Source organism: Vanellus vanellus (genome assembly GCF_965231255.1).
Source record: "Vanellus vanellus genome assembly, chromosome: 1".
NCBI classification, from domain to species: domain Eukaryota; kingdom Metazoa; phylum Chordata; class Aves; order Charadriiformes; family Charadriidae; genus Vanellus; species Vanellus vanellus.
In genome coordinates this window covers 164,237,347-164,259,786 of record NC_138905.1, presented here as the reverse complement: position 1 = coordinate 164,259,786, position 22,440 = coordinate 164,237,347, and the positions used below count along the sequence as shown (strand labels likewise).

Genomic DNA, 22,440 nt, shown 5'->3' with positions numbered 1-22,440 from the left:
CCCTATAAACAGCTGGAAAAGTAGTTAAATGTAGCGCTGTTATGAACTGAAACACACATATCTGTGAAAAGATGGTTTCAGCATGTGGGCTAAATAACAGGGTAGCAGGGACCACATGCAATCAAGTGCTGAGCATAGTATATAATACGTAATCATTAGGGCACCTGTGCACCACTTAGAGCTATAATAAGCCAAATACATCCCAGCACTGCTCTATTTGATTCAGTGAGCTAACAAAATCATAGGGAAATAGAATAATTCAGGCTAGAAGGGACCTCCAGAGGTCATCTAGTCCAAAACACATCTAATCAGATGGGCTTGTACAGAGCCATGTCCAGTTAACCCTTGACCACCTCCATGGACAGAGGTCCTACAGCCTCTCCGGGCAGCCTGCTCCAGGGCTTGACCATCCTCATGGTAAACAATTTTTTCCTAATACCTAATGGGAGTTTCCTGTGTTCCAACTAAGGCCCTTTGTCCTGTTGCTGAGCTCCTCCCAGAGGATCAGCTCCAGCTTCTCCAAGTCCTCGGAATGGGAGCTATCCTGGTGGCCATAAAAGATGACAGACTCCTCATGCTCAGATCTACCAAGTGCTCAGGAACCGGCAGGGACCACCTGTGGCACACAAGGGCAGAGGATACGCTTGGTGGGAAATCGTTCCTGCTCTGGGAATACCAAGGTCTCAACCCTGGCCTGCAGCTCAGCTAACCGGTCAGGACCCAACCTCTTCGTCTTTATAGTTCACTGCAAGGATCTCTTCTGAACGCTGGCTGCTTTGGGAAGATATTTGCTTATTTGCCTCCCACCTCGATCAAATCCTTTTAAATTCTATTAGACACTGTATTCTTTTATTTTGCAAACACTTTCTAAATCGCATTACATAGGGCCACCCATTCTAAAAATCAGTCTGAAAGTTTCCCTCCTTTCCACTGTGACCTACCTGGGTTTAGCAAAACTTAATTTGATGCGGAGGCAACTTCTGAATGATGAGAGCTGCACCTGTGCGGCTGGCCGGGTGGAATGCACCTCCAGTAAAGTAGGAGATGCACTTCTTCACATTTCCTGCTCAGTTTGTTAAACAGGTTATATCTATTTTTAAAAGCATTGTATTACAAACTTTCAGGGAACAACACAGGCTTTTTTCAACAAAATTAAGCTGAGCTGGAAAAAAAAAACCAAAGAAGAAATATTGCATTAATCTCGGTGTCAAGAAACAAAGTCTGTAATGTCTGAATGCGCTGCACAAAATGGGAGAGGAGAAAGTTTATTGGCCCGTGGAATGCAATTTTTCACTCCTTTAAAATACTCTAGGTTGTCACTTCCTATTAATTTTTTACTTTTTGTTATGTACTATACGAACCGCATAGCTTAAAATCATTCTTGTCCTGGCAGTTTACAAAAGACATGCAGTAACTTAATTTAATTCCATCTCTGATAGCTTAAGAAAAACAACAGTGGCGACCCCAGCAAGGACTGGTGATTATTAACTGATGTTCCCACTCTGATGGATATTTTTAGGCGGCACAGAAACATTCCTTTGTCTACTCTCCTTTGGAGGAGAGGACTTTGTTGCTCATTTTTTAGGCGGCCCTTTTTGTTCTGCATGATGCAGAACAGCTGTGTTAATCTCCTCTGATGCACGCGCCAATTTGAGGTGTATTCCCCAGATCTATCACTGCCAGCAGACCTGACCTTGCCCAGGTGATGACGCTCTTCCAAGCCTGTCTGTATTCCCCGCATATCTGCCTTACCTTTGCAATATTCAAATTCTCAGGGAAACCCTAGCAAACAAGGAAGTAGTCCTTCAGCCTTAGAAAAATAAAGTTGGGTTTGGTTTTTTGGTTGTTTTTTGTTTTTTTTTTTTTCACAAGTGCTCTAGGCACCCTGGAAATCATAATATGGCAGAGCCAGGAAAGAGTCTCAAGTTGCTCAACCTATGCATGGTAAAATTTACAAGAAAAATTACTCCGGGACAAAGGCATGACGACCCTAGCCTGCTTATCCTGGTTGCAGAACAAATGCTGTTGTCATCCGGTGTTTAACTTATGAGGCAATAGCGATTGTTTGTGATTTTGATCCTGCAAGAGCTAAAATAATATCCTGTATTTCAGACTCGCGAGCAAAACCGTTGCTGAAGGACTCTTCCATACATAGTAACACAATAAACTTTTGTACTTCATAACAATCCAATTATTGAATTATACCCCATTCTGATTTGTAAAATATATGTATCTTAAAAATCTTGGGAGCCTGGGGAGGTCCCTGCTGACTGGAAGCTAGCCAATGTTATTATAGTTTTCAAGAAGGGCATGAGGGAAGACGCAGGATACTATAGACTTGTTGGTCTAACCTTAGTACCTGAAAAATTATGGAGAAGATTATACTGGCTACTATTGAAAGGCATTTAAAGAATAATGCAATCATCAGGCACAGTCAACATGGATTCACGAAGGGAAAGTCCTGCTTAACTGACTTGATATCCTTCTATGATAAGGTCACCCACCGAGTGGATGAAGGGAGGGCAGTAGATGTAGATTTTCTGGATTTTAGTAAGGCTTTTGGTACTGTCCCTCATAGCATCCTTCTGGACAAGGTGTCCAACTGTGACACAAGCAGGTTCCCAGTGCACTGGGTGAAGAACTGGCTGAAGGGCAGGGCTCACAGTGTTGCAGTGGATGGGGCTACATCTAGCTGGCAACCGGTCACCAGCAGTGTTCCTCCGGGCTCAGTCCCAGGGCCAGTTCTGTTCAGTATATTTATCAATGATCTGGATGCAGGAGTTGAATGCACCATTGGCAAGTTTGCTGACAATACCACATTGGGAGGTGCTGTTGACTGTCTTGAGGGACTAGAGGCCTTGCAGAGGGATCTAGATTGCACTGGGCAATGATCAATGGGATGAAATTTAGCAAGTCAAAACGCCAGATTGTGCACCTAGGACAGAGTAACTCTGGGCATGAGTACAAACTGGGAGATGAATGGCTGGAGAGCAGCCCTGCAGAAAGGCATCTGTGGGTGCTGGTTGACTCAGGCTCACTAGGAATCAGCAGTGTGCCCTGGCAGCCAAGAGGGCAAACCACATCCTGGGGCGCGTCAAACACAGTAGCAGCAGCCCGTCAAAAGACATGATTATCCTGCTGTATTCAGCGTTGGTGAAGCCCCACCTTGAGTACTGTGCACAGTTCTGGGCCCCACAGTTTAAGAAGAATGCTGAGGTACTCTAATGTGTGCAGAGGAGGGCAACAAAGTTGGTTACAGGGCTGGAAGGCATGTCCTATGAGAAGCAGCTAAGGACTTTGGGCTTGTCTTGGAGAAAAGGAGGCTGAGGGGTGACCTCATTGCTCTCTACAGCTTCCTGAGGAAGGGAAGTGGAGAAGGAGGTGCTGAGCTCTTCTCCCTGGGATCCAGTGCCAGGACACGTGGGAACAGCTGAAAGCTGCACCAGGGGAGGTTTAGACTGGACATTAGGAAGCATTTCTTTACCAAGAGGGTGGTCAAGCATTGGAATAGGCATCCTAGAGAGGTGGTCAATGCCCCAAGCCTGTCAGTGTTTAAGGGGCATTTGGAGAATGCACTTAATAGCACGCTTTAACTTTTGGTCAGCCCTGAATAGGCCAGGCAGTTGGACTAGATAACTGTTGTAGGTCACTTCCAACTGAAATACTCTATTCTAAACACTTACTAATAATTCCCTGAAAAATGCCATTTTTATGCCCAAGAGCCAATGAGACTTGCCACAAAAAATAATGAACTCAAGGCTTGATTTTCTTACAAAAAGATGTGAGCAACTTTCTTTCCCAGTTCAGGTGAATAAATCCACACTCGTGCAAATGACCCAGCACAAAAGTGTGGTAGTGCAATGATCTGATTAATTTATGTGCAGAAAAGAATAGGAATCAGTCCCACAACAGTCTGAGGAACTTCAAAAAAATTCCTGAGTCATAGCTTGTTCCAAAACATGGGAACAAGAAACAAAGCAAAAGCCAAGTCTTTCACTCTACTACACAAGTTACGCAAAGCTAAGAAAGCCAAGTAAGCGAAGCCAAAGCTGGAGCTGTGGTGGCAGGAAGACACAGGTTGAAGGGAGTCACAGGCATGTCTTCATATGGATATCAAATTCCCAGTGCAGCAATGGGGAGGGAGAAAAGAGACCATTGTTTTCTGGAAAACTGGTAGACACGTGAGTTAAGCTCATGATGGAGGAACTTGAAGTTGCATAAGAGAGAGAAGCTGAAAACTTAATAAGGGGGAAGACACAACCTCACAGATGAATGTTTTTCAAGGTCTAACCCCTGCAGATCCCAGCCAACACAAAGAAGATGCCACAGGTCAAGAGTATCTCTTGCAGCTTCCTTTACCCTTCAACCCGGGGTGAGTGTTCAACTGTGCAGGATGTCATTTGGGGTTTACACCACTACAGATGAGATCAGAAGCTCAACGTCTTGCTTTGATTTTAGATGAGAAAGATGGTAACAACTGGACTAGAGACATAAAAGTCCCCAGAAGCAGCAGCGTCATGAGCAGAAAAGAGAAGCCTTTTCCTGAAGCTGAAGTGAGCCCGGATCTCCTGTACTCTGGGGACACTCTACATCATTCTGGATAAAAACAGGTTTACAAGGGAATGAACATATAAATTAGCCCCGCTTGAAGGGTCATGGCTCACAGGGAAGAGTGGGTTTGAGGTGGAATTAACTTCATCTGTCCTAAGCCACCTGCATGGACTCCCTCTGAAGTCCCTGGCAGTAGATAGGTGCCTGTCAGAGAGACATGGATCCACGCTGCACATTACAGCCGAAGTCTGGCTCTGTTGTAAGCAGAGTGGCCTGGGACAGCAGAATTGGTTGCTGGAGATTACAGCCAGAGCCCACAGCAGGCTCAGGAGGGTTACACACATTCAGCAGGGTTGCCCACCCAGCCTGCCCCTTTCACAGGCCCTCTGGGAAGGGGTGCCTGTACTTGTCAGGAAGGTCCTCTTCCCCCTCCTCTCCTTCCCCTGGGCTCAGACTCAAACCTAGAAGTCCCCAGTCTGTGCTCCTGTCCTCCAACACTCGCTCCAGCTTCCTTGTTATAGTGTGGCAGCACAGTGAAAACTTCTGGTGGGACCTGGCCAAAATTTGCCTGGACACCAGTTGCTGGATTCAACCAGCTTTGCACCAACCAAAGCAGTGCTATCAACAAAAGAATTGGTGAGCTCCCCACGTCAAGAAAAACACGATGACCCAGACTTGGACTCAAGTCTCCTACCTCAGATTAGATCCCAGCTGATAGCTGCTTGGATTGACCTAGCTTTCCATCACCAAAAGAAGTCCAGTCTGCAAGACCTCAAAGTGCTACGGTGGGGGAAAATATTAGAAAAATCTTTTTTTTTTTCTTTCTTCTTCCATGCCCTACAGTAAATAGACCATAACGTCATGTAGATGGGACTTGGATTTGTGGTCAAGTCCGTATTCCTTGACTCAGAAGCAATTCTTTGTGTTCCAAAGCGTTAGTGCAGTGTGGCTCACCCACACCCAGACCCCTTCTCTCTCTTTTTCCTCCCAAGGAGAGGAGAGGAGAGGACATCTTGGCACAGGGCTTGAACGGGAGCTCTAGCACACTCCATGCCCAATGCTGCAGTGCAAACAAGCCTGCTGTCTGCTTTCCCCTCTCCCTCTTCCCTGCCAGGGCCTCTGTGTGTGTCACCTGCAAGTTGGAGGGTACCGAGGAGGCAGAGAGTGGGCAGAGAGCCACCCCATCAGTAAACGCAGCTGCAGATCCCATTTTATCTTGCTGGGGCATTAACAGATCAACAAACAGCCTGTTCCCATTGAGCTCTGACACACATCCAAGGGTACACCTAACTCTAGCTGGGTTTTATTCCCTTTCTTTTTTTTTTTTTTAATATCTATAAGTTGATTACATCCGGGTTTGTGTCCACATGGCAAAACCAAAGAGCATTCATCTTAAGCATAATGATGTAAATGCGGCTTCTTATCCTCCAGTGATTGCCTGTCTGGCAAAAAGGTTTAGAAAATGTAACAATAGTTTTGAAATAAATAGGAGGAAAGTAAAGACCGGCAGTGTACTTTCCACATCAATGGCAAATATACTACCGATGTGGAAAGTAAACAGCTCCAAACAAGAGGAGAAGCCGCGGTGGATAACTTTACCCCTGCGAGCTGCAGGCTGGAATGGTCATTGCATGAAGACTGATGTAGAAAAATCCCAAGTTCATCACCTCCTGTTGCAAAACCAGCTATTAAGAGCCATATGGTCTGTGGCCGGAAAATACCAGGAGGCCAGGTGAAATTTAGAGGATTAAAAAACCTTGCTGAATATTTCAAAAGCTTACCTCCCTGTCTGAATATGGAGCGCCCGGTAAGGTCGGCACACCTGCGTTATGCAAGCCCTGCTCATAACTTACCCTCATGGCAAGGCTATTTTTTGGGGGGAGGAGAGGGGGAACGGGGAGGGGGTGTCTACCTGCAGAAAGAGTCGCAAACTTTACACCACTTGAGCAACCCCCTCCCATGCCCTGCAACCCCTCACCTTGCAGGGCAAGGAGAAACTAGAGCCTAATTACAGGTCGCGCCGCTATTTGGTGTGTGTTTGTTTGTTTTCGGGTCTGCGTTTCACTGCTCCCCCGCCCGTCCGCGGGGCTGGGGTGTCTCCCCCGGTGGGCTGCGCTCTCCCCTGCCCATCGTGCCGTGCCGTGCCGTGCCGTGCCGTGGCGTGGCGTGGCGTGCCGTGGCGTGGCAGGGGACCCCGGGGAGGGGCGGTGGGGCCGGGCGGAGCGGGGGCGGCCCCACTCCCGTCCCGTCCCGTCCCGTCCCGTCCCGCCCCGCTCCGCCCGCTGCCGCCGCCGCCGCCGCCGCCGGGACTCCGCCGCTGCCGGGCTGCCGCGGCTCGGCGCCGCCTGCCTGCCCCGCTGCCTGCCTGCCTGCTTGCCTGCCTGCCGCCGGGCCCATGGCGAGCACCTCGGCGGAGATCATCGCCTTCCTGCTGACCATCTCGGGCTGGGTGCTGGTCTCCTCCACGCTGCCCACCGACTACTGGAAGGTGTCCACCATCGACGGCACGGTCATCACCACCGCCACCTACTGGGCCAACCTCTGGAAGACCTGCGTGACCGACTCCACCGGCGTCTCCAACTGCAAGGACTTCCCATCCATGCTGGCGCTGGACGGTCAGGCTCCCGCCCGCCCCCATCCCACCCCTTATCCCCCCCCATCCTCCTCTTCCCGGGACGGTCTGCGGGAATCGGGGGCTCCGGGGTTCCCCCCGGCCCGGCCGCCGCGGGGCTGGTGGGCAGCGGGGGGCCGGGGGGTGGGGGGTGGGGGGGAACCCCAGTGGCTTCCACGCGAGTTCGTGGGCAAATGCCTTCGTGTCGCCGAGCAGGTGGCCGCGCACTGCCTGTGCACGTCCATAGAAGTGTTTGTTGGGTTTTTTTTTCCCCGAAAAGCCGCCGATTGAGATGAAATTTGGTGCCCAAGTGCTCGTTTTGGCCTCTCTCACAGTTGCTACCTGCTATTTTTTTTGGCACCCCGTCAGAAGACTCCGTGTGTGTGAATTTGACACGAGAAGAATGCAGGCAAATTTTTCTTGCCGATTTATTTTCTGCCTGTCGTGACATTCCTCTTTTTTTTATGGTTTTGCCAGCCGTGCGACGGTTGGTGGAGGAGAACAAGCCTTTGCGTCATTTTGTTTTAATTAATGTTCCTTTGCTTTTTTTTTGTTGGTTTTTTTGGGTTTGTTTTTTTTTTTTTTTTGCGAAGCGGTTACTAACTCAGATTAATTGCTTCATTGATAAATGGCAGTGTAAAAGCTTGGGGCAGTAAGGGATGCAGAGGTATGCAAAAGCGATGTATAGCTCGGCTTAGTTTGAGGGCAGTGTCATTTTGAATCAAAGCTGAGAGTTTTGGACGGTCAGGCTCCCACCCGCCCCCATCCCACTGCCTTACCCTCCCCCAGCACCCACCTCTTCCCTGGGCCAGTCTGCGGGAGTTGGGGGCTCCCCTGACACCAAGGACTGAGTTGGTGCTGCATTTCTTCCCTGGTTAAGGGGAAACATTTTTGCCCTTTTAGGAAGCCTGACTGAGAAACTGGGTCACTGCAGGAAATTTTTACGACTAAACTTTTAGTTGATAAATCTGCACTGATGATGGCTGGTAGAAGCAGGGGAAGCGCGGATGGCATCAGGGTATAGCATCAAGAGTGACTGTGAAGAAAGGGAGGAAAGGTTTTTAAAAAGATGAAGTTTTTATGGTGATAAATGAATAAACTATACAGGGTCCCAGTGGCTTTGATGCTCCCAAAAAGTCAGGTCTACTGTCCACGGTCTGACCAGACAATCCCTTTGCACCGGAGGCTGAGAGTGGCTTTTGGTGTGAAAGGTTTGTTTAAAAGAAAAACAAAGTCTGTTAATCAAATCACTAACATATTAATATTATCATAACAGGAATTAATATTATCGTGAAGCAAGTTAATACCAGTATCAAAAAGCTTTTAACCTCTGTATGTACAAAGAGCTAAAAGAGGTCAAGATCCTAAAAAGAGGTAGAGCAGGCAGCACTTAAGCACCACTATTGCAGGATGCTTCCCTCAGACGGAGAAGTACAGTTCCCCAGGACATCTTTTGACACAGTCCCATGGTGGCAGGGGGGGTTTGCCAGTTCCTCCGAAGGGATGGGAGAGCTGGCTCGACTCTGTTGGCGTCACTCATCCTATGGCTTAGTGTAGCAGCTGAGAACGTGGTTTCCAGGCTTGGGCAAGGAGCTGTGGTGTGTGTGCAGGCGGGCACAGAGTGATCACCTTTTGGACCCACCAAATCTGTTGTATAGCTGTTCTTTTAGTTCCAGATTGATCTGTTTTCAGAGTAAGAAAAGCATAGTTACAAAGTGTGCAGAACTGGGAACATTTAAAATTCCCAAAAGAAGAAGAAACTTGACAGCAAAGTCCTTGCCACCCTTTCCTCCAAACTCAAGTCTAGGGAACCTTGTGCATCAGGTAACATGTTCCACTTGCCCAAGAAATGAGTTTCTGAGGCACCGGCTGCAGAGTGAAATAGCTGTCAGAGCACTAATTCATTTTGGACAGAAGTGAATCCAAAATAAACATCTGGAAGGGCTTTATCCCATCCTCCCGGCCAGACTGTTTATAGAATCATAGAATACAACCATAGAATCATCTAGGTTGGAAGGGACCTTTAAGGTCATTGAGTCCAGCCATCAACCGAACACTGCCAAAACCACCACGAAACCATGTCCCTCAGCACCACATCTACCCAGCTTTTAAATACCTACAGGGATGGTGATTCCACCACTTCCCTGGGCAGCCTGTTTCAATGCTTGACAACCCTTTCGGTAAAGACGTTTTTCCTAATATTCAATCTAAACCTCCACTGGTGTAACTTGAGGCCATTTCCTCTTGTCCTATCACCTGTTATTTGGGAGAAGAGACTGACCCCCACCTTGCTACAACCTCCTTTCAGGTAGTTGTAGAGCGATAAGGTCTCCCCGGAGCCTCCTTTTCTCCAGGCTAAACAACCCCAGAAGGTATCAGTAGGTTCTTGGTTTCAGTGTTTCTCAATAACATCTCTAAATGCAGTGGGGCCAGATCCTGGTACCCAGGCACGGTGCGAATGACAGGCAGGCTGGAGAGAGAGTAACATAACCCCCACAGCACAGGCTAGGGAAGGTGGGACCGGGCAGGGGGACAGCCGCCATGGTCAGAGGTGCTTTCAGTAGCTAGCCTAGCCCAGACTCCCCTCCTCGTGGTCTCGGGCTCTGCTGGGAACTGCCCTTCCTGGCAGTGGGTGGGTACATCCCCTTTTCACCCTAACCCTTCCCCGGTGCAGGAGCATACTTTGGAGTTGCAGTAGGTCACCGCATAGCTTAGAAGGGTTTGTATGTCAGCATGAGGCCGAATCTGCCATCGCCCTCAAGTTGCCTCTCCTGTCCTCTTTGCATAGACTTCTGTGGCTACACCGGATCCCATTCCCTGTGACCGGGAACATGGGAACTTCCTCACCCCATCCTCAGGTGGGGCACTTGGAAGACACAAATAAGGGCAGATCTGGCTTCCCATTTTCCCAGAAGTGTTTGTGTGCAGAAGTAATAACCTTATCGAGATACGTCTAAGGGATAATGTGTTGCTCTCCTCAGAATGGTAGGGCAGGGCTGGGAAATTCCTAGAACTTTTGTTGTTATCCCAGGGAAAGGTGGTTCCGCTCCAGTCCTTCTTCATGTAGCTGGAGAGGATTTGCCTTGCAGAGCAGTTCCTCTTCTACAGAAATGGTTTTTTGTCAAATTGGAAACCTCTGAGTTTTGCTGGACTTCTTACCCAGAGAGACCGCTCAAGTCCACCAGGGGATCAGAGGCAAAACAAGGGGGTAAGAAGTCGGCATATTCCATGCTGGTTGCCGGGGCATTCCTGTAGGGTGCAGAAGTCTGTCCTTCTTCAGAATCAACATCGTAGTTTGGGTCAGGAGTGATCTGGAGATGGTTCCCCCGTTACCCTTTTTTTGGTTTGCATGACAGAGTGGTCTTGGACTGTGCCCCCCAGATTGCCATAGGGTGGCACAGCAGCAGGGCTGCCCTGGTGGCTTTCAGGCCATCACTCCACACGAGCGTCTGCCGGAGAGAATTGCGTACAATGCCCTTCCACCTTTATGCATTCCTGTACAAGAAATCGGTTTGGCCAGGCCTCATTAAGAGCTCAGCCCCACAGTCTGTGTGCAGGCAGAACTATTTGTGCTGCCTGTGGGGCTTAGAGTCATTCTGGGTTTACTTTTGTGCGCTACTGGTCATCGGTGGAAACTATAGTGATGAAACGACCTCCCCAGAAGAGGACGTATCAGTTACCGTGTTTTCAGCGATGGATCTGATGACCTTTTGCAAGAACAGAGCTGAACAAAAAAATACTTATGAGCTAAAAGAGGGTATTAGAGCTTAGAAAAACATATGAAAGCAACGGGTGTGTACTTTTAGAAGGAATCTGTGCTGTATCTGTAAGGCAACCTCTTATACTTCACGTGATGCAGACTGCAAGATGCCACTGGAGGCATTTACTGTGAAAGTGACTGTCCCTAGAAATTTGCATATAGCTTTTTTCTGAGTGTCATATGATACGAATATATGAATTCCTCCTGACTCTTTGTGAGCATGAGAAGCAAGCGTGAGAGCAGAGAGGCAAGAAAGATGAAGGTCTAACAAGATTAATCTGAATGCAAGACAAAACACATTTGTTTGAAAAAAAAATCCACCTTGAAATAGGTTTCTCTTGGAATGCTGCTAAACATGACTTTATGAGTAATGCATGTTTGTCTGCTTGTCTGTTCAAAACATATGGCTTTTTGTTGCCTGGGACCTTCATTTGGGTGGTCAACATGTGCATGGCAAGCTTCCTACAGGAGCTGGTGCGAATACAGACAATAAATATTTGGAAAGTCTTTGGTCTTGAGTGGAGGAGTGTCAAGAAATAGGCAGCTCCCTCTTACACGTCTCTGCATTATAAACCTTGGTAAGCGGTGTAATGGTCTTCCTTTCTAGGAAGCAAAGAAAAAGTTTAATTACTTTTACAGCCAAGCGCTATACATAAACATAGGGTCCAAGCAATGGGAGGCTGGATTTGGTGAAAAGATTGATTTCACCCTTTCATGCTTCCTAATGCTCCAGTCAGCTGAGTGGGACTAACAGTCTTCTGTTCTTCTGTATTACTGGTGTAGATTGTGATTTTTTTTCATACATTTTGTTTTTAAAATGCGTGCCAGTTGGATGATTGCTGTGGTGAACTGAAACAAGTCCCACCATGGTTGGCCTGCCCAATTCGGTGAAATATTTAGTGAGGAAGGGTTATTCATTCAGCAGAACTGAGCAGTCCTCCAGCTCACGCTGTTTATAATTGAAAATGATTTCTAGGCAAGTGAGTTAATTATTTCTCGCTGTCTCACTACCCTCTACCTATTCTAAAACTGTGTATTGACCTTCAGGAACAGCTGAATTTCGTCCATGTGGTTCGTGGCATATGCTGGTTATTTTGGTTGGGGTGAATATTTACTGTTTCTCCTAGGAGGTTCACACATAAATAAAAGTTTAGAGGACCTCTGGGTAAATAAGTTCATGGTTCAGCACTTTAATGTGTCAATTAGCCACTAACAGTGTCAATAAATTGGACCTGTCAAAAATAATAGCTTCCTTGCCAGTCTTCATCTCCCACTTTACCTGTGTGCTACAGGAAATACATTATGCACCACCAAAAGTAGTAAAAGTCAACTTTTCCATGCCTGTAGCAAAACCGAACAAAGCAGGACTGTTTTCTTCAGGCTTGGGTTTTATAAACCAAGAACCACCTTTTGCAATCTTCATAAAGCCCTTTTCCTACTGACCCCCCTTGGGTTTTGCCTGAGTGAAGAAAAAGGAATAAGAACAGAGGATTTGACTCAAAAGCAGAGGTGTACCTATCACCCCAGTTTGAACTGAACTGTTTCACAGAATCACAGAATCACAGAATTTTCAGAGTTGGAAAGGACCTCTAGAGATCATCTAGTCCAACTCCCCTGCTAAAGCAGGATTGCCTAGAGCACATTACTCAGGACTGCATCCAGGCGGGTCTTGAAAATCTCCAGAGAAGGGGACTCCACCACCTCCCTGGGCAGCCTGTGCCAGTGCTCTGTCACCCTCACTGTAAAGAAGTTTTTCCGTGTATTTGAACGGAACTTCCTGTGTATTGTGTTTGGGAGTACGGTTTTATGTCACTGTGGAGGAGACTTTCCTCTGCCCATTTGGATGAGAAAGGTGGTCATCTCGCCTGATTTTAGGTAACCTCAATCTGACTGTTCACTGTGAGTCACCCTAGGTTCTCTGCTTCATTTATCACGAATGGAGAAAAGGAGGTTTCTCCAGAGGGCGGCTCATGCTTCTACCATAGGAGTCTTACCTTATAGTTCAAACTTAACATACCTAATTATAATGATAGACACTTCAACAGGCACAAATGACTCTCTCTCTCGTATTCCAACATGAGAGGTGTACGACAGTTACAGTTTTTTCATTGACTATTGCATTTCTTCAGCAGATGGGCTACAGAAGTATGTTGCAAATGAAAGAAGTCTATGTGTATGCCAACAGATGTAGATTTAGTTGGGTTGGGTTCGCAGACGTGCAGCACGGCACCTAATTTCAGTAGGACTGATAAAAAGGGGTGTTGCGTGGTACAAATTGCTTCTTGTGTGCTGCTTGTTGCTCGAAGCTGTGAATCAACGGGGGTTTTAAAAGATATTGTTTAAACACAGAGCGGTCATCCTGGAGCTGATACGCCTCCAGCAGCAGCCAAAGTGGGTGGCAGTAAGGAGAGCAGAAGGCAGCCAAGCATCAGTGATAGCCATCTGCACCTCGAGGACCTGCCAGCCAGACACAGATTTCTCCTTAATTAATGTATCCGGTCTCTTTTTGAATCTCTCTTAAACCTTTAGCATCCACATATCCTGTGCAAAGGAGTTCCACAACTTTGTTACATGAACAAGTGCAGTTTTTGTTTTGAATCTGCTGCCTTCTGTTTTCATTAGATGTCCTCTAGTTCCTGTTTTAATATATTAATTTCCTATATATTAAAGACTTTTATGCAGGGTTTTTTTGTTGTTGTTTATTTGTTATTATGTAAAATTGGGTGTGATAGGTAATGAGAACATGGTTTAGCTCTCAACATTTTCACCCACCAGAGATCAAAGCAAAAAGAATGAATACCCTAATAGTGGCAGTACGTTTTCATTTAAAATGAGACGTAACAACAGGTTATGAAGCAAAACATCTTGTCATGGTTATTCAGCTGTGTAAGACTGGAGCATTCCACCCTGTGAACAGTGATATGAGATTATTGCAGGCTTTCAATTACAAGATATTCTCGGAAGGGAGAAGAGGCCAAGCAACCCGTTGTCCTGCTGAAAGGCCTCGTCCCTGGGAGGTCTGGCTCAGAGCAACCTCGGCCAAGCACAGCAAAATTTTGTGTGGCTAAAGCCAGACACATTTGTCCAGGCTTAAGTATGGCACTGATTTGTTTTCTCTCAAAGGGCTGCTGCTGTCCATGCAGCTGAGCACGTGTTTGACTTCCTTGTGGAATGAGGGCCTTCTTGGGGGATTCGAATCAAATCGGTGGCATGTCCAGGCAGGCCCAGGACCCCAACCAGGGTCAGTGCTATCAGTCTGCGGCCAGTTGTATTGCATCTGTGACACACGTGCACGACGAGACTGACATGTAAGACTGGCTTTGTGTGCAGAGATGGTTGCTCTGCAACCTGTGACAGCCGCCACGCAGAGCACGTGGTGTTGCTCTTCAAAACCTCATGGGTCCAACTTCTTGCAGATACAGTACCCAATACCCCGGGGTTATTTTTTGCAGCCCTGAATACCATAGTATGTTTCTTATGAGCTGGGCTCAGGTGATGATACCCTGTGAAGGGCATACATCACCCAGGAGAATACACTCGATGGTAAGGTGACATTTCTCCAGCCACGGTCTGATTGAGTTTGCAATAGCGAATGCCTAACGCTGCACAGGGGGAGAGGAGCTACAGCAAAACCCGTTGTCGTCCCGGTTCTCATGTTAGCCTTTCTCTTTCTCACTGCAGGTTACATCCAAGCCTGCAGAGGACTGATGATCTCCGCCATCTGCCTGGGCTTCTTCGGTGCCATTTTTGGACTGGTTGGGATGAAGTGCACAAAAGTTGGAGGCTCCGATCAGACTAAAGCAAAAATAGCTTGTTTAGCTGGACTGATTTTCATACTCTCTGGTAAATATACCTTATTTGTCTAAGTTTGGGCATTTGAAGTCATACCAGAGCTGCTCCTTTTCCGCAGAAATCCGCGCACAATTCTCCATGACTTCATTGGCGTCAGGGTCAGGCCCAAAGCTCTTCTGCTGGCTCCACTGAATGGTTTGTCTTATGCTTTTCAGGGTTGTGCTCTATGACTAGTTGTTCCCTGTATGCAAACAGGATTACGTCTGAGTTCTTTGATCCTTCTTTTGTTGCACAAAAGTAAGTACTTTCCTATACCCATAAATCTTTCAAAAGAAGTAGACCTTAAGTTTCACGCCGCACACCAGAACCCATTTAACTAGAGTGGGCTGCAGCTTTATTTAATCGTGATTTCCAGCTGGAGTAACTGTGTGCTGACATGTAATGAAGGAACACCTTCCCATACGGCGATTGCTCTGTAAATCTTTGTGCCCAGGGTTATTGCGGCTCGGCAGGGTTGTGCCCCGCTTGCCGCAGAGCACATGGGGTTAATCAGGAGTGAAGCTTGCGTTTATGTCAGAGATGCAGCAAAAGGATTGCACAAGACAGAGGCGCTCATTAGGCGCATCATTTGCTAGGAAAGGAAGAAAATTATTTCCTTAAGCTTTTGACAGACAGTGGTTTCCATGAAGGTGTCGAGCACTGCGCAATCTTGTCTCCTCTTGGAGAGAGGTTTCTGCAGGCTCTGTGGACTTTTTGCTGGCAGGTTTTCAAATCCAGATGACTGACATTTGGATCATAAACCTTATCGTAACCCACGATCTTATAAGCACTAACATAAATGCTTTGGCTGCAATTGTAATTAAATTTAAGGGAGAGAGTGTAGAATTGCAGGATCCACAGCAGAAATGATGAGCATACCTAAAGACTCCTTTTAAAGCTGTGCAAGTTGTTAGGACCTACAAAGGCAGCAATTCATGAACCAGTGCTTGGATTTTTGGATTCGCATCTTATCTACCAAGTCCGAAAATGTTGGCTGTAAATTATAGCATCGTAGAGTTTCCTGTTTTGGCTTCTTACGTAATGTAAAGTTATCTTCAGAGGCAAGGATTTCAAAGTTTTCTTGGTGGTGATTCCAGGATACATCAAGCATTGGGTGTACATTTCCCTGAGACCCAAGTAAGGGCTCGGTAAGGAGTCCCGAGCTTTTCTGTTTCTCCTTGATAGAAAGAAAATAGCCTAAATAAATAGCATTAACTAGATCCACGTTTGTGGTAGGGCTGACACTGCTTCTGTCTTGAAAGCAAGTTCATATTAGTTTCGTCCGTAGCTCTGCTATAGTTTCTGCTTGTTTGATATGGTGAGGACAGGATCAAAAGGCCTCCAAAAGAAACAAGGATGTGAGGCACTGTGAAGAAAATGGAACCTGGCTATATAGCCAGAAGTTAATTATTCATCAGGCTTACTGTTCCTAGTGAAAAATACCGCGGTTGTTGCCAGAAGTCCCTTTCCTACACTGTATTCCTAAGCTCTTCTGCTGCAAAAGAGCAGGCAGACCTCACAGCGGAGTCTTGCTGCAAGGGAATGAGAAATCCACTTTGAATATCGAAATAAAGGTAGTAAAACATCCTCTGCAGAAATTACCTTTTTCCTGAACAACCAGCATAGCTCAGCTATAGGCACGCATAATCACGACTGCAAAGATAAAGGCAGAGAGGAAAGCCAGAAGTTGTAATTTGAGTTGCGCATGGTGCACGTAGCTCAGGCAGTGACCTTGCATCAGATTAAGCTGATGGTGGCATTCGAGTCCTTTCTCTCAACCAATGTGAAATATGTTGGAGTAATGTATTTCGTTGCTGTCTGTGAACTCTTACTTTGCTACGCGTTGCAGAAGCGTTTAATATGCTTTGCTGGTATATTGTGGAAATCTGGCATTGGCTCTTCACTGAGACAGGGTGCTGCTTTGGGTTTCAACCTTTCACCTTTTACTGCACGTTTCTCTGCTGAAGTTATTCTGGCGATGTCAAAGACAGGCTTGAGATACTGCTAGTGGAAAACAAACGACACGAGATGTGTAGCATCATCTCAGCCGTCAGATTTTCCCTTCAGCCTTCTGCATTTGAAAGACGAACCCTGACTATGTATGGGTGCAGGAGGAATCGGAGACCTGCCTAAAGCTGTCGCCCGAAACACTTCTGGTTTGAATTATGTACCTAACTGAGGAATCACAGGCACCACAGAGACACCCTAAAACCCGCCTTACCTAGAAAGAAATTTTAGGTGGGACTTTATGTCCCAATGCAATAGTTCGCATTGCCAGTTTAAAACAGCTCTAAAGGAATTGCTTTACCCTTTACCCTGCGTAATAACGCATGCAGAGTCTTGGGGACAGCATGGGACGCCTTGGTGCTTTCAGCCAAGATGTATTTCCTTTTTCTTCAGACACCTCTAATAGGGGAAAATTTGTGCTTCTGTTTTGCTGTCTTGCTAATATTGCTCCCACAGCTTCTCTTAGAAAACCATTCTGTCACTTTGCTACTTTTAATTAAAAAAAAAAACACACAAAAAATACCCCAAACCAAAACTCTTATAGTCTTTTCCATTTTGTCCCTTGACACAGTTTGAACTCCGTAATCATGATCATTCTTACTGGTGAATGGAGTTAGTTTATCCAAATTATCTGACTAACTTACCATTCTCTTTTATAGAGAATTGTTTCCTTTCAGCTTTCTTATCTCCGAATGGACTGTGCACAGTTCACACAGGCACTCTTTCTACTGTCCCGCTGTGACATTCGAATCTGTTTTTAATTTTCCAAGAATCATAAGAATTGGACATTCAAAATTAGCATTTCCCTTGGGTAGTTGTGTAGATTCATTGAGTAGATAGGGATGTCCTTTATGAATGCTGACATCCAGTTGGCTAATGAGGCTTCCACTGGTTTGCTTGGGAGTTGGCTTTATGGTTCTAATGTATGTAACAACTAGAATATTTTTCTTCTGTACTGATATTATACCTTTTTTTCATTTCACTGAATTCTGCCTCCCTGGATTACAGTGAAAAATCTGCTCTTAGCCAGCTTGGTCAGTGTAGTTGAAAGTGGCTTTCAGTTCACTGCAGTTGAATTCTCTTAGTCTTTAGCGGTCACCACCTGCAGCTTCTTCATCAGTGTCCCGCTCCCTTCCCGAGCTGCCAGCGGTCTCTAAGCGATCCTTCAGCAGATGGATTTCACTGATTGGAGACAGCAGAGACGCAGACACAGCCTTCGGAGAGTGGCTACTTTGGTTCTTGCAACCAAGAATTACAAGAACAGAAGAGTGTGTTTCCTGCAAAGACTTTCATGACAAAGAGGGAAGGGAAAAACATCAAGTGCAGAAATTTCTTCTAAAAAAGCCTTTTTCCCTTTTTTTTTTTTCTATATGTACCAATGTATGTAAGGGTTTTTTTCATATGGTAAGGGTTTTTTTACATACTGGGTCTTGATAGGATGTTAGGGTTGGCTTCTTAAATGCTGAAAAGATGAATTGGATAAAAACCAGGGAGCCATACACAGATTGATATGCAATTAAAAATTTGCAATTTTCCTCGTAAACACCAGTGTAAATCAAAAAGCCCTTTATCTGTTTAAAGATGTGGAGGAAAGACCAATTAGACCAGCTCTGCAACTCATTAACCTAGCAGTGTGGCAGTCACTCCAGAAGGGCCCATATATACAATCTGTTTATGCATGTTGCAGTAACAAATGTGGTTTAAAAAAATATAACTAATCCCAAGAGCAAAGGCTGGGCCCCAAATCTTCTTTCCCAGCTAGTAGGCAACAGTCAGGTAACCCTTTTCTACCCAGTTAAACCAAATGGAATATTGATTGCTTTTCTGTACAGCTGAAGAGCTTCAGTAGGGGAGATGGCAATTGGTCTTCTTATCTCTCTCGCTTGAGCCTCTGGCCAACTGTTTGATGTTGTTAGGTGGAAATGTGGAAACAAACTTGTTTCCCACTTTCTAATCAAATGGTCTTGGTGAGTAAGTTGTTATAGCCACAGCCTTCCTGGGTCTTGGCCCAGCTGTGTTCTCCAGCACTGTGGTGATCTGCCCTGACTTTTGTGGGGAGCCGAAACCAGGTCCATGTGCCTTAGGTGTGCTCTGGCACTACCTGTGGGGATGGAGGGATCCCCAGGGTGGGGCTTACCTCACATCGCAGTCGGTCACTTTGATCTGCCTTTACAGCTCGTTAAAAGAGGTGCCTTGAGGGTGCTTTGGAAGTGTACTTTGTATTTCTTGCGTGCTGACTTTAATGGGATCCGACGTGGTGAGCTCCGATGTAGGTGTCTGCTTCTAATCAGAGAACCCCCAGTCCTTGAACACACAGAAATCTGCCCAAGTCTTGTGAAAACTGTATCACATGGTTGGAAATGTGAACGTAATTAGAATTAAAGGTTCACAGGTTTGACAGATTGTGAAGTCAAACAGGGCCGGGTGCAGAGTTTTCCAGGGTGAAAGGCAGCTGAGCTATGGTTTCCAGCAGTTTAATTGGGTGTTGGGTGCCTAAGTCCCACACGGGGTATGGAGAACATTTGGGGGAATCTGATCCTTTTTTTTTAGCAAGGGATGATAAATAAAAATTCTGCTTAGATAATGTGAATGAAAAATGAAAAAGAAGCCTAGAAGTTAGAGCAGTAGCGGGGCCATGAAGAGTCAGGTGCAAACCCTCACAAAATGTCCCATCTCTGAGCTCCAATGTCTCCATCTCTTTTTGGCTGTAAGTCCCTGAGTGAGGAATTACTTGAACCTGTGTGTCCCTAGGATCCAGCACTGGTATCCTAAGTGTGGATGGGGGACAGGGGCCTGTGTTTTTGGCACAGGATCCTAGTAGTCAGGAAGAGATAAAGGTTTCCTCAAGGAGCCAGCTGGAGCAGAGAAGAATGAGCAGAAGACACCATCCTAATAGTGAGGAATATGTAGTGCTAGGACAAGGGGTAATGGCTTCAAACTGGAAGAAGGTAGATTAAGATTAGATATTAGGAAGAAATTTTTCACAATGAAGGTGGTGAGGCACTGGGAACAGGTTGCTCAAGGAAGTTGTGGAGGCCCCATCCCTGGAGGTGTTCAGGGCCAGGCTGGATGGGGCTTTGAGCAACCTGGTCTAGTGGAAGGTGTCCCTGCCTATGGCAGGGGGCTTGGAACTAGATGATCTTGAAGGTCCCTTCCAACCTAAACCATTCTATGATTCTATGAATATGAGACTGGAGACTGTTGGGCCTGCGGTCTAATGCAGGTTATCCTGAAAGTTGTAAAGAGTGGCACCTCAGGCAAAGAGCTGGGGAATGGAGCAGACAAGTGGCAGCCATGGATTGCCACTCGTCTTGAAGCTCCAGAGCTCAGGTTATGGGGTGCTGAGCTCAAGCAGGGGGAGGAAAAGAATGTCTTCCCAATGCCCTTCTTTTCCTTCATGTACTACTGTTGCTTTAGAAACTTGGACGTACCCTTGCGTGATAATGCTCCTGAAGCACCACCATCTCCTCCGGGAGTCAAACTGAGCTGTTCCTGGCTGCAAACAAACAGCGGCTGCCCCAGCTGGCAGAGGGGACCGTGGCAGGTGGTCTGGAGCTGTGGCCTCGGAGGGGAGCAGTGTCTTCCAGCCCGAATCCAACCACAGGGCCTAGAGAAGCAGAAAGCTGCAGGCGCGTGCACGTGTATGTACACACATGTACATCTGCATATGGGCGCATGTATGTGCGTATCTCGGATACATCCGTATATGCATATATTGCCCATATGTATGTGTATATATTGCATATACATATATGTGTGTGCAAACTCCTCATGTTTTAAGCAGGCTGGAGTGTGGGAAGGGAGGGGGGATTGGTCCTGAGAGCCAGAGGGGAGAGGGTGAAGGCGAGTTGTAGGCAGCAGCTCGAGTCGCCGGCTGAGCCAAAGCCCCCAGTCCAGCTTGGGAGCCGGTGGGAACAAACCCGGAATGGTCCAAGGGGACGGGAGCTGTAAACGGGCCAAAGAATCGCGTAACATGCCCCCTCCCCCCCCCCCAGCCAAGGGGTCCGGGAGGAGACGTGGAAAAGCCAGGCACCCCGGCAGGCTGCGCAGGGAGAGCAGCATTGCCCACGCGTACCGCAGGGACAGGGTTCGCCTCCGTGAGTAAGAGGGAGATAATGAGAAGAACATGGGTGAGCGGCAGAGCTGCTGATTTTGCGGTGAATCATGGGTATGTCAATGGAAAGTTATTCAGGAAAAAATAAAATTTAGTTCTTTTATTCTAAATAAAACCTGTTAAATCCATGCTGTCTTTTGTTAAACCCATATATTAACTTCCTGTAGGTATGAATTAGGAGCAGCTTTGTTCATTGGATGGGCTGGAGCTTCACTCTGCATAATTGGTGGCAGTATATTCTGCTTCTCAATAGCGGAAAACAGTAGTTCTCCAAGGTAAAACACAAGTTGTACTTACTGAAAGAAATCAATACTAGTGCATTTGTGCCTGCTATGTATGTATGCGGTTTGATTACTTTTCCGAAACACTTTGTAGTGAGGTTCAGAAGAGGATTGTGTGGATGAAAGAAAATAATGGGATTTAAAGATAATGTTCTGTCCATCATTAATGTAGTTGAGAGAAGCTATCGACTCAGAACAAATACTTGTGTTACATATACTTGATAAATTTACTACATCTGGAAAAAAAAAATGCTTTCACTGATGTAGGAAAAGTGGTCGGGTCACCTTATAAGTTTCTTTAATCCCAAATCATCAGATCAAAAGTGAGAGAGGTGAAGGACAGCAATGGTGGCAGTGGGGACCTCCAGCAGTGGAAGAGGGGTGATAATGAAGAGGTGCAGCTGGAGGGAGTTGCTGTTCACCTAGGATCTGCCACAGCCTCAATATTTCATAATTGAGCCCTAATTCAATTAGCTGTGAACAAGAGATATGTGTTTATAGAAAAGTAAATTGCAAAGAGAGGTGCTAGAGGGGGAATGTCAGACCAGAATGAGACCACAAAGGCAAGGAAGGTGTGTCCCCCCGCCCCCTCCCCTGAAATTTATAGGTACGGTCCTATACATCTCTTCTAGTTTTATATGACTATACCGCTTGGATGCAGAGATGTTACCTGTCTGTGGGATGAGCTGTAAGTGGTTGACTCTCTTTTCTTTTCAGGAGAGGGTATGCATATAATGGAGCCACATCTGTGATGTCTTCTCGTACAAAGGTCCACAACAGTGTCCCGGACAAAACCCCACCAAAGCACTTTGACAAGAACGCTTACGTTTAATTGTACTGTTGGAAGATTCAAAGCGTTTTAAAAGAGTTTGTACGTTTCATTCAGAGTGATTTCCCCCCCAACCCCAATGTAATTACCACTAAGACAATAACTTTTTAAAACGTTAACTTGCAGCTTTTTACATATTGATGTAAATTTTATTATATAATATTTTAAGATTGATGTTGGTAAAGTTTATACCTGGAAATCATGAGCTGATGTTGCTTTCTTGAAAAAAAAAAATAAATGGGGTATTTACCAACTCAGTATGTCAATCGCTTATGGGAATGGCATCACACGCATCATATCGACCATGGTATGTCATTGCAACCGTTTCTGAAATGGGTTCAGGACTGGGCAAAGCAGCCGTACGCTGCGCAGCTTATTATGTGAAATATCTCGCCACTGATCAGCAGTGACATTGGAATTGCAGAGCACATCAGAACTGCAGGGCCAGACAATGAC

The 22,440-nt window shown here is 46.3% G+C and overlaps 1 protein-coding gene across 3 annotated transcripts in view; it reads left to right on the top strand.

The window, feature by feature from the left end:
• CLDN10 (claudin 10) overlaps positions 1-21,987 on the top strand; it is a gene marked incomplete at both ends in the record, with an annotated part of 64,185 nt that extends 42,198 nt beyond the window's left edge. Inside the window, 5 exons of one of the 3 annotated variants that reach the window (XM_082495063.1) lie at positions 6,947-7,166; positions 14,724-14,765; positions 14,930-15,011; positions 21,042-21,149; positions 21,873-21,987. In XM_082495063.1, the coding sequence (XP_082351189.1) occupies positions 6,947-7,166; positions 14,724-14,765; positions 14,930-15,011; positions 21,042-21,149; positions 21,873-21,987 (567 nt within the window). Of the gene's footprint in view, positions 1-6,946; positions 7,167-14,603; positions 14,766-14,929; positions 15,012-21,041; positions 21,150-21,872 lie in introns of those variants that run through there. The other 2 variants (XM_082495062.1, XM_082495064.1) reach the window with 2 other exon arrangements.
• Between the last annotated feature and the right edge of the window lie 453 nt (positions 21,988-22,440).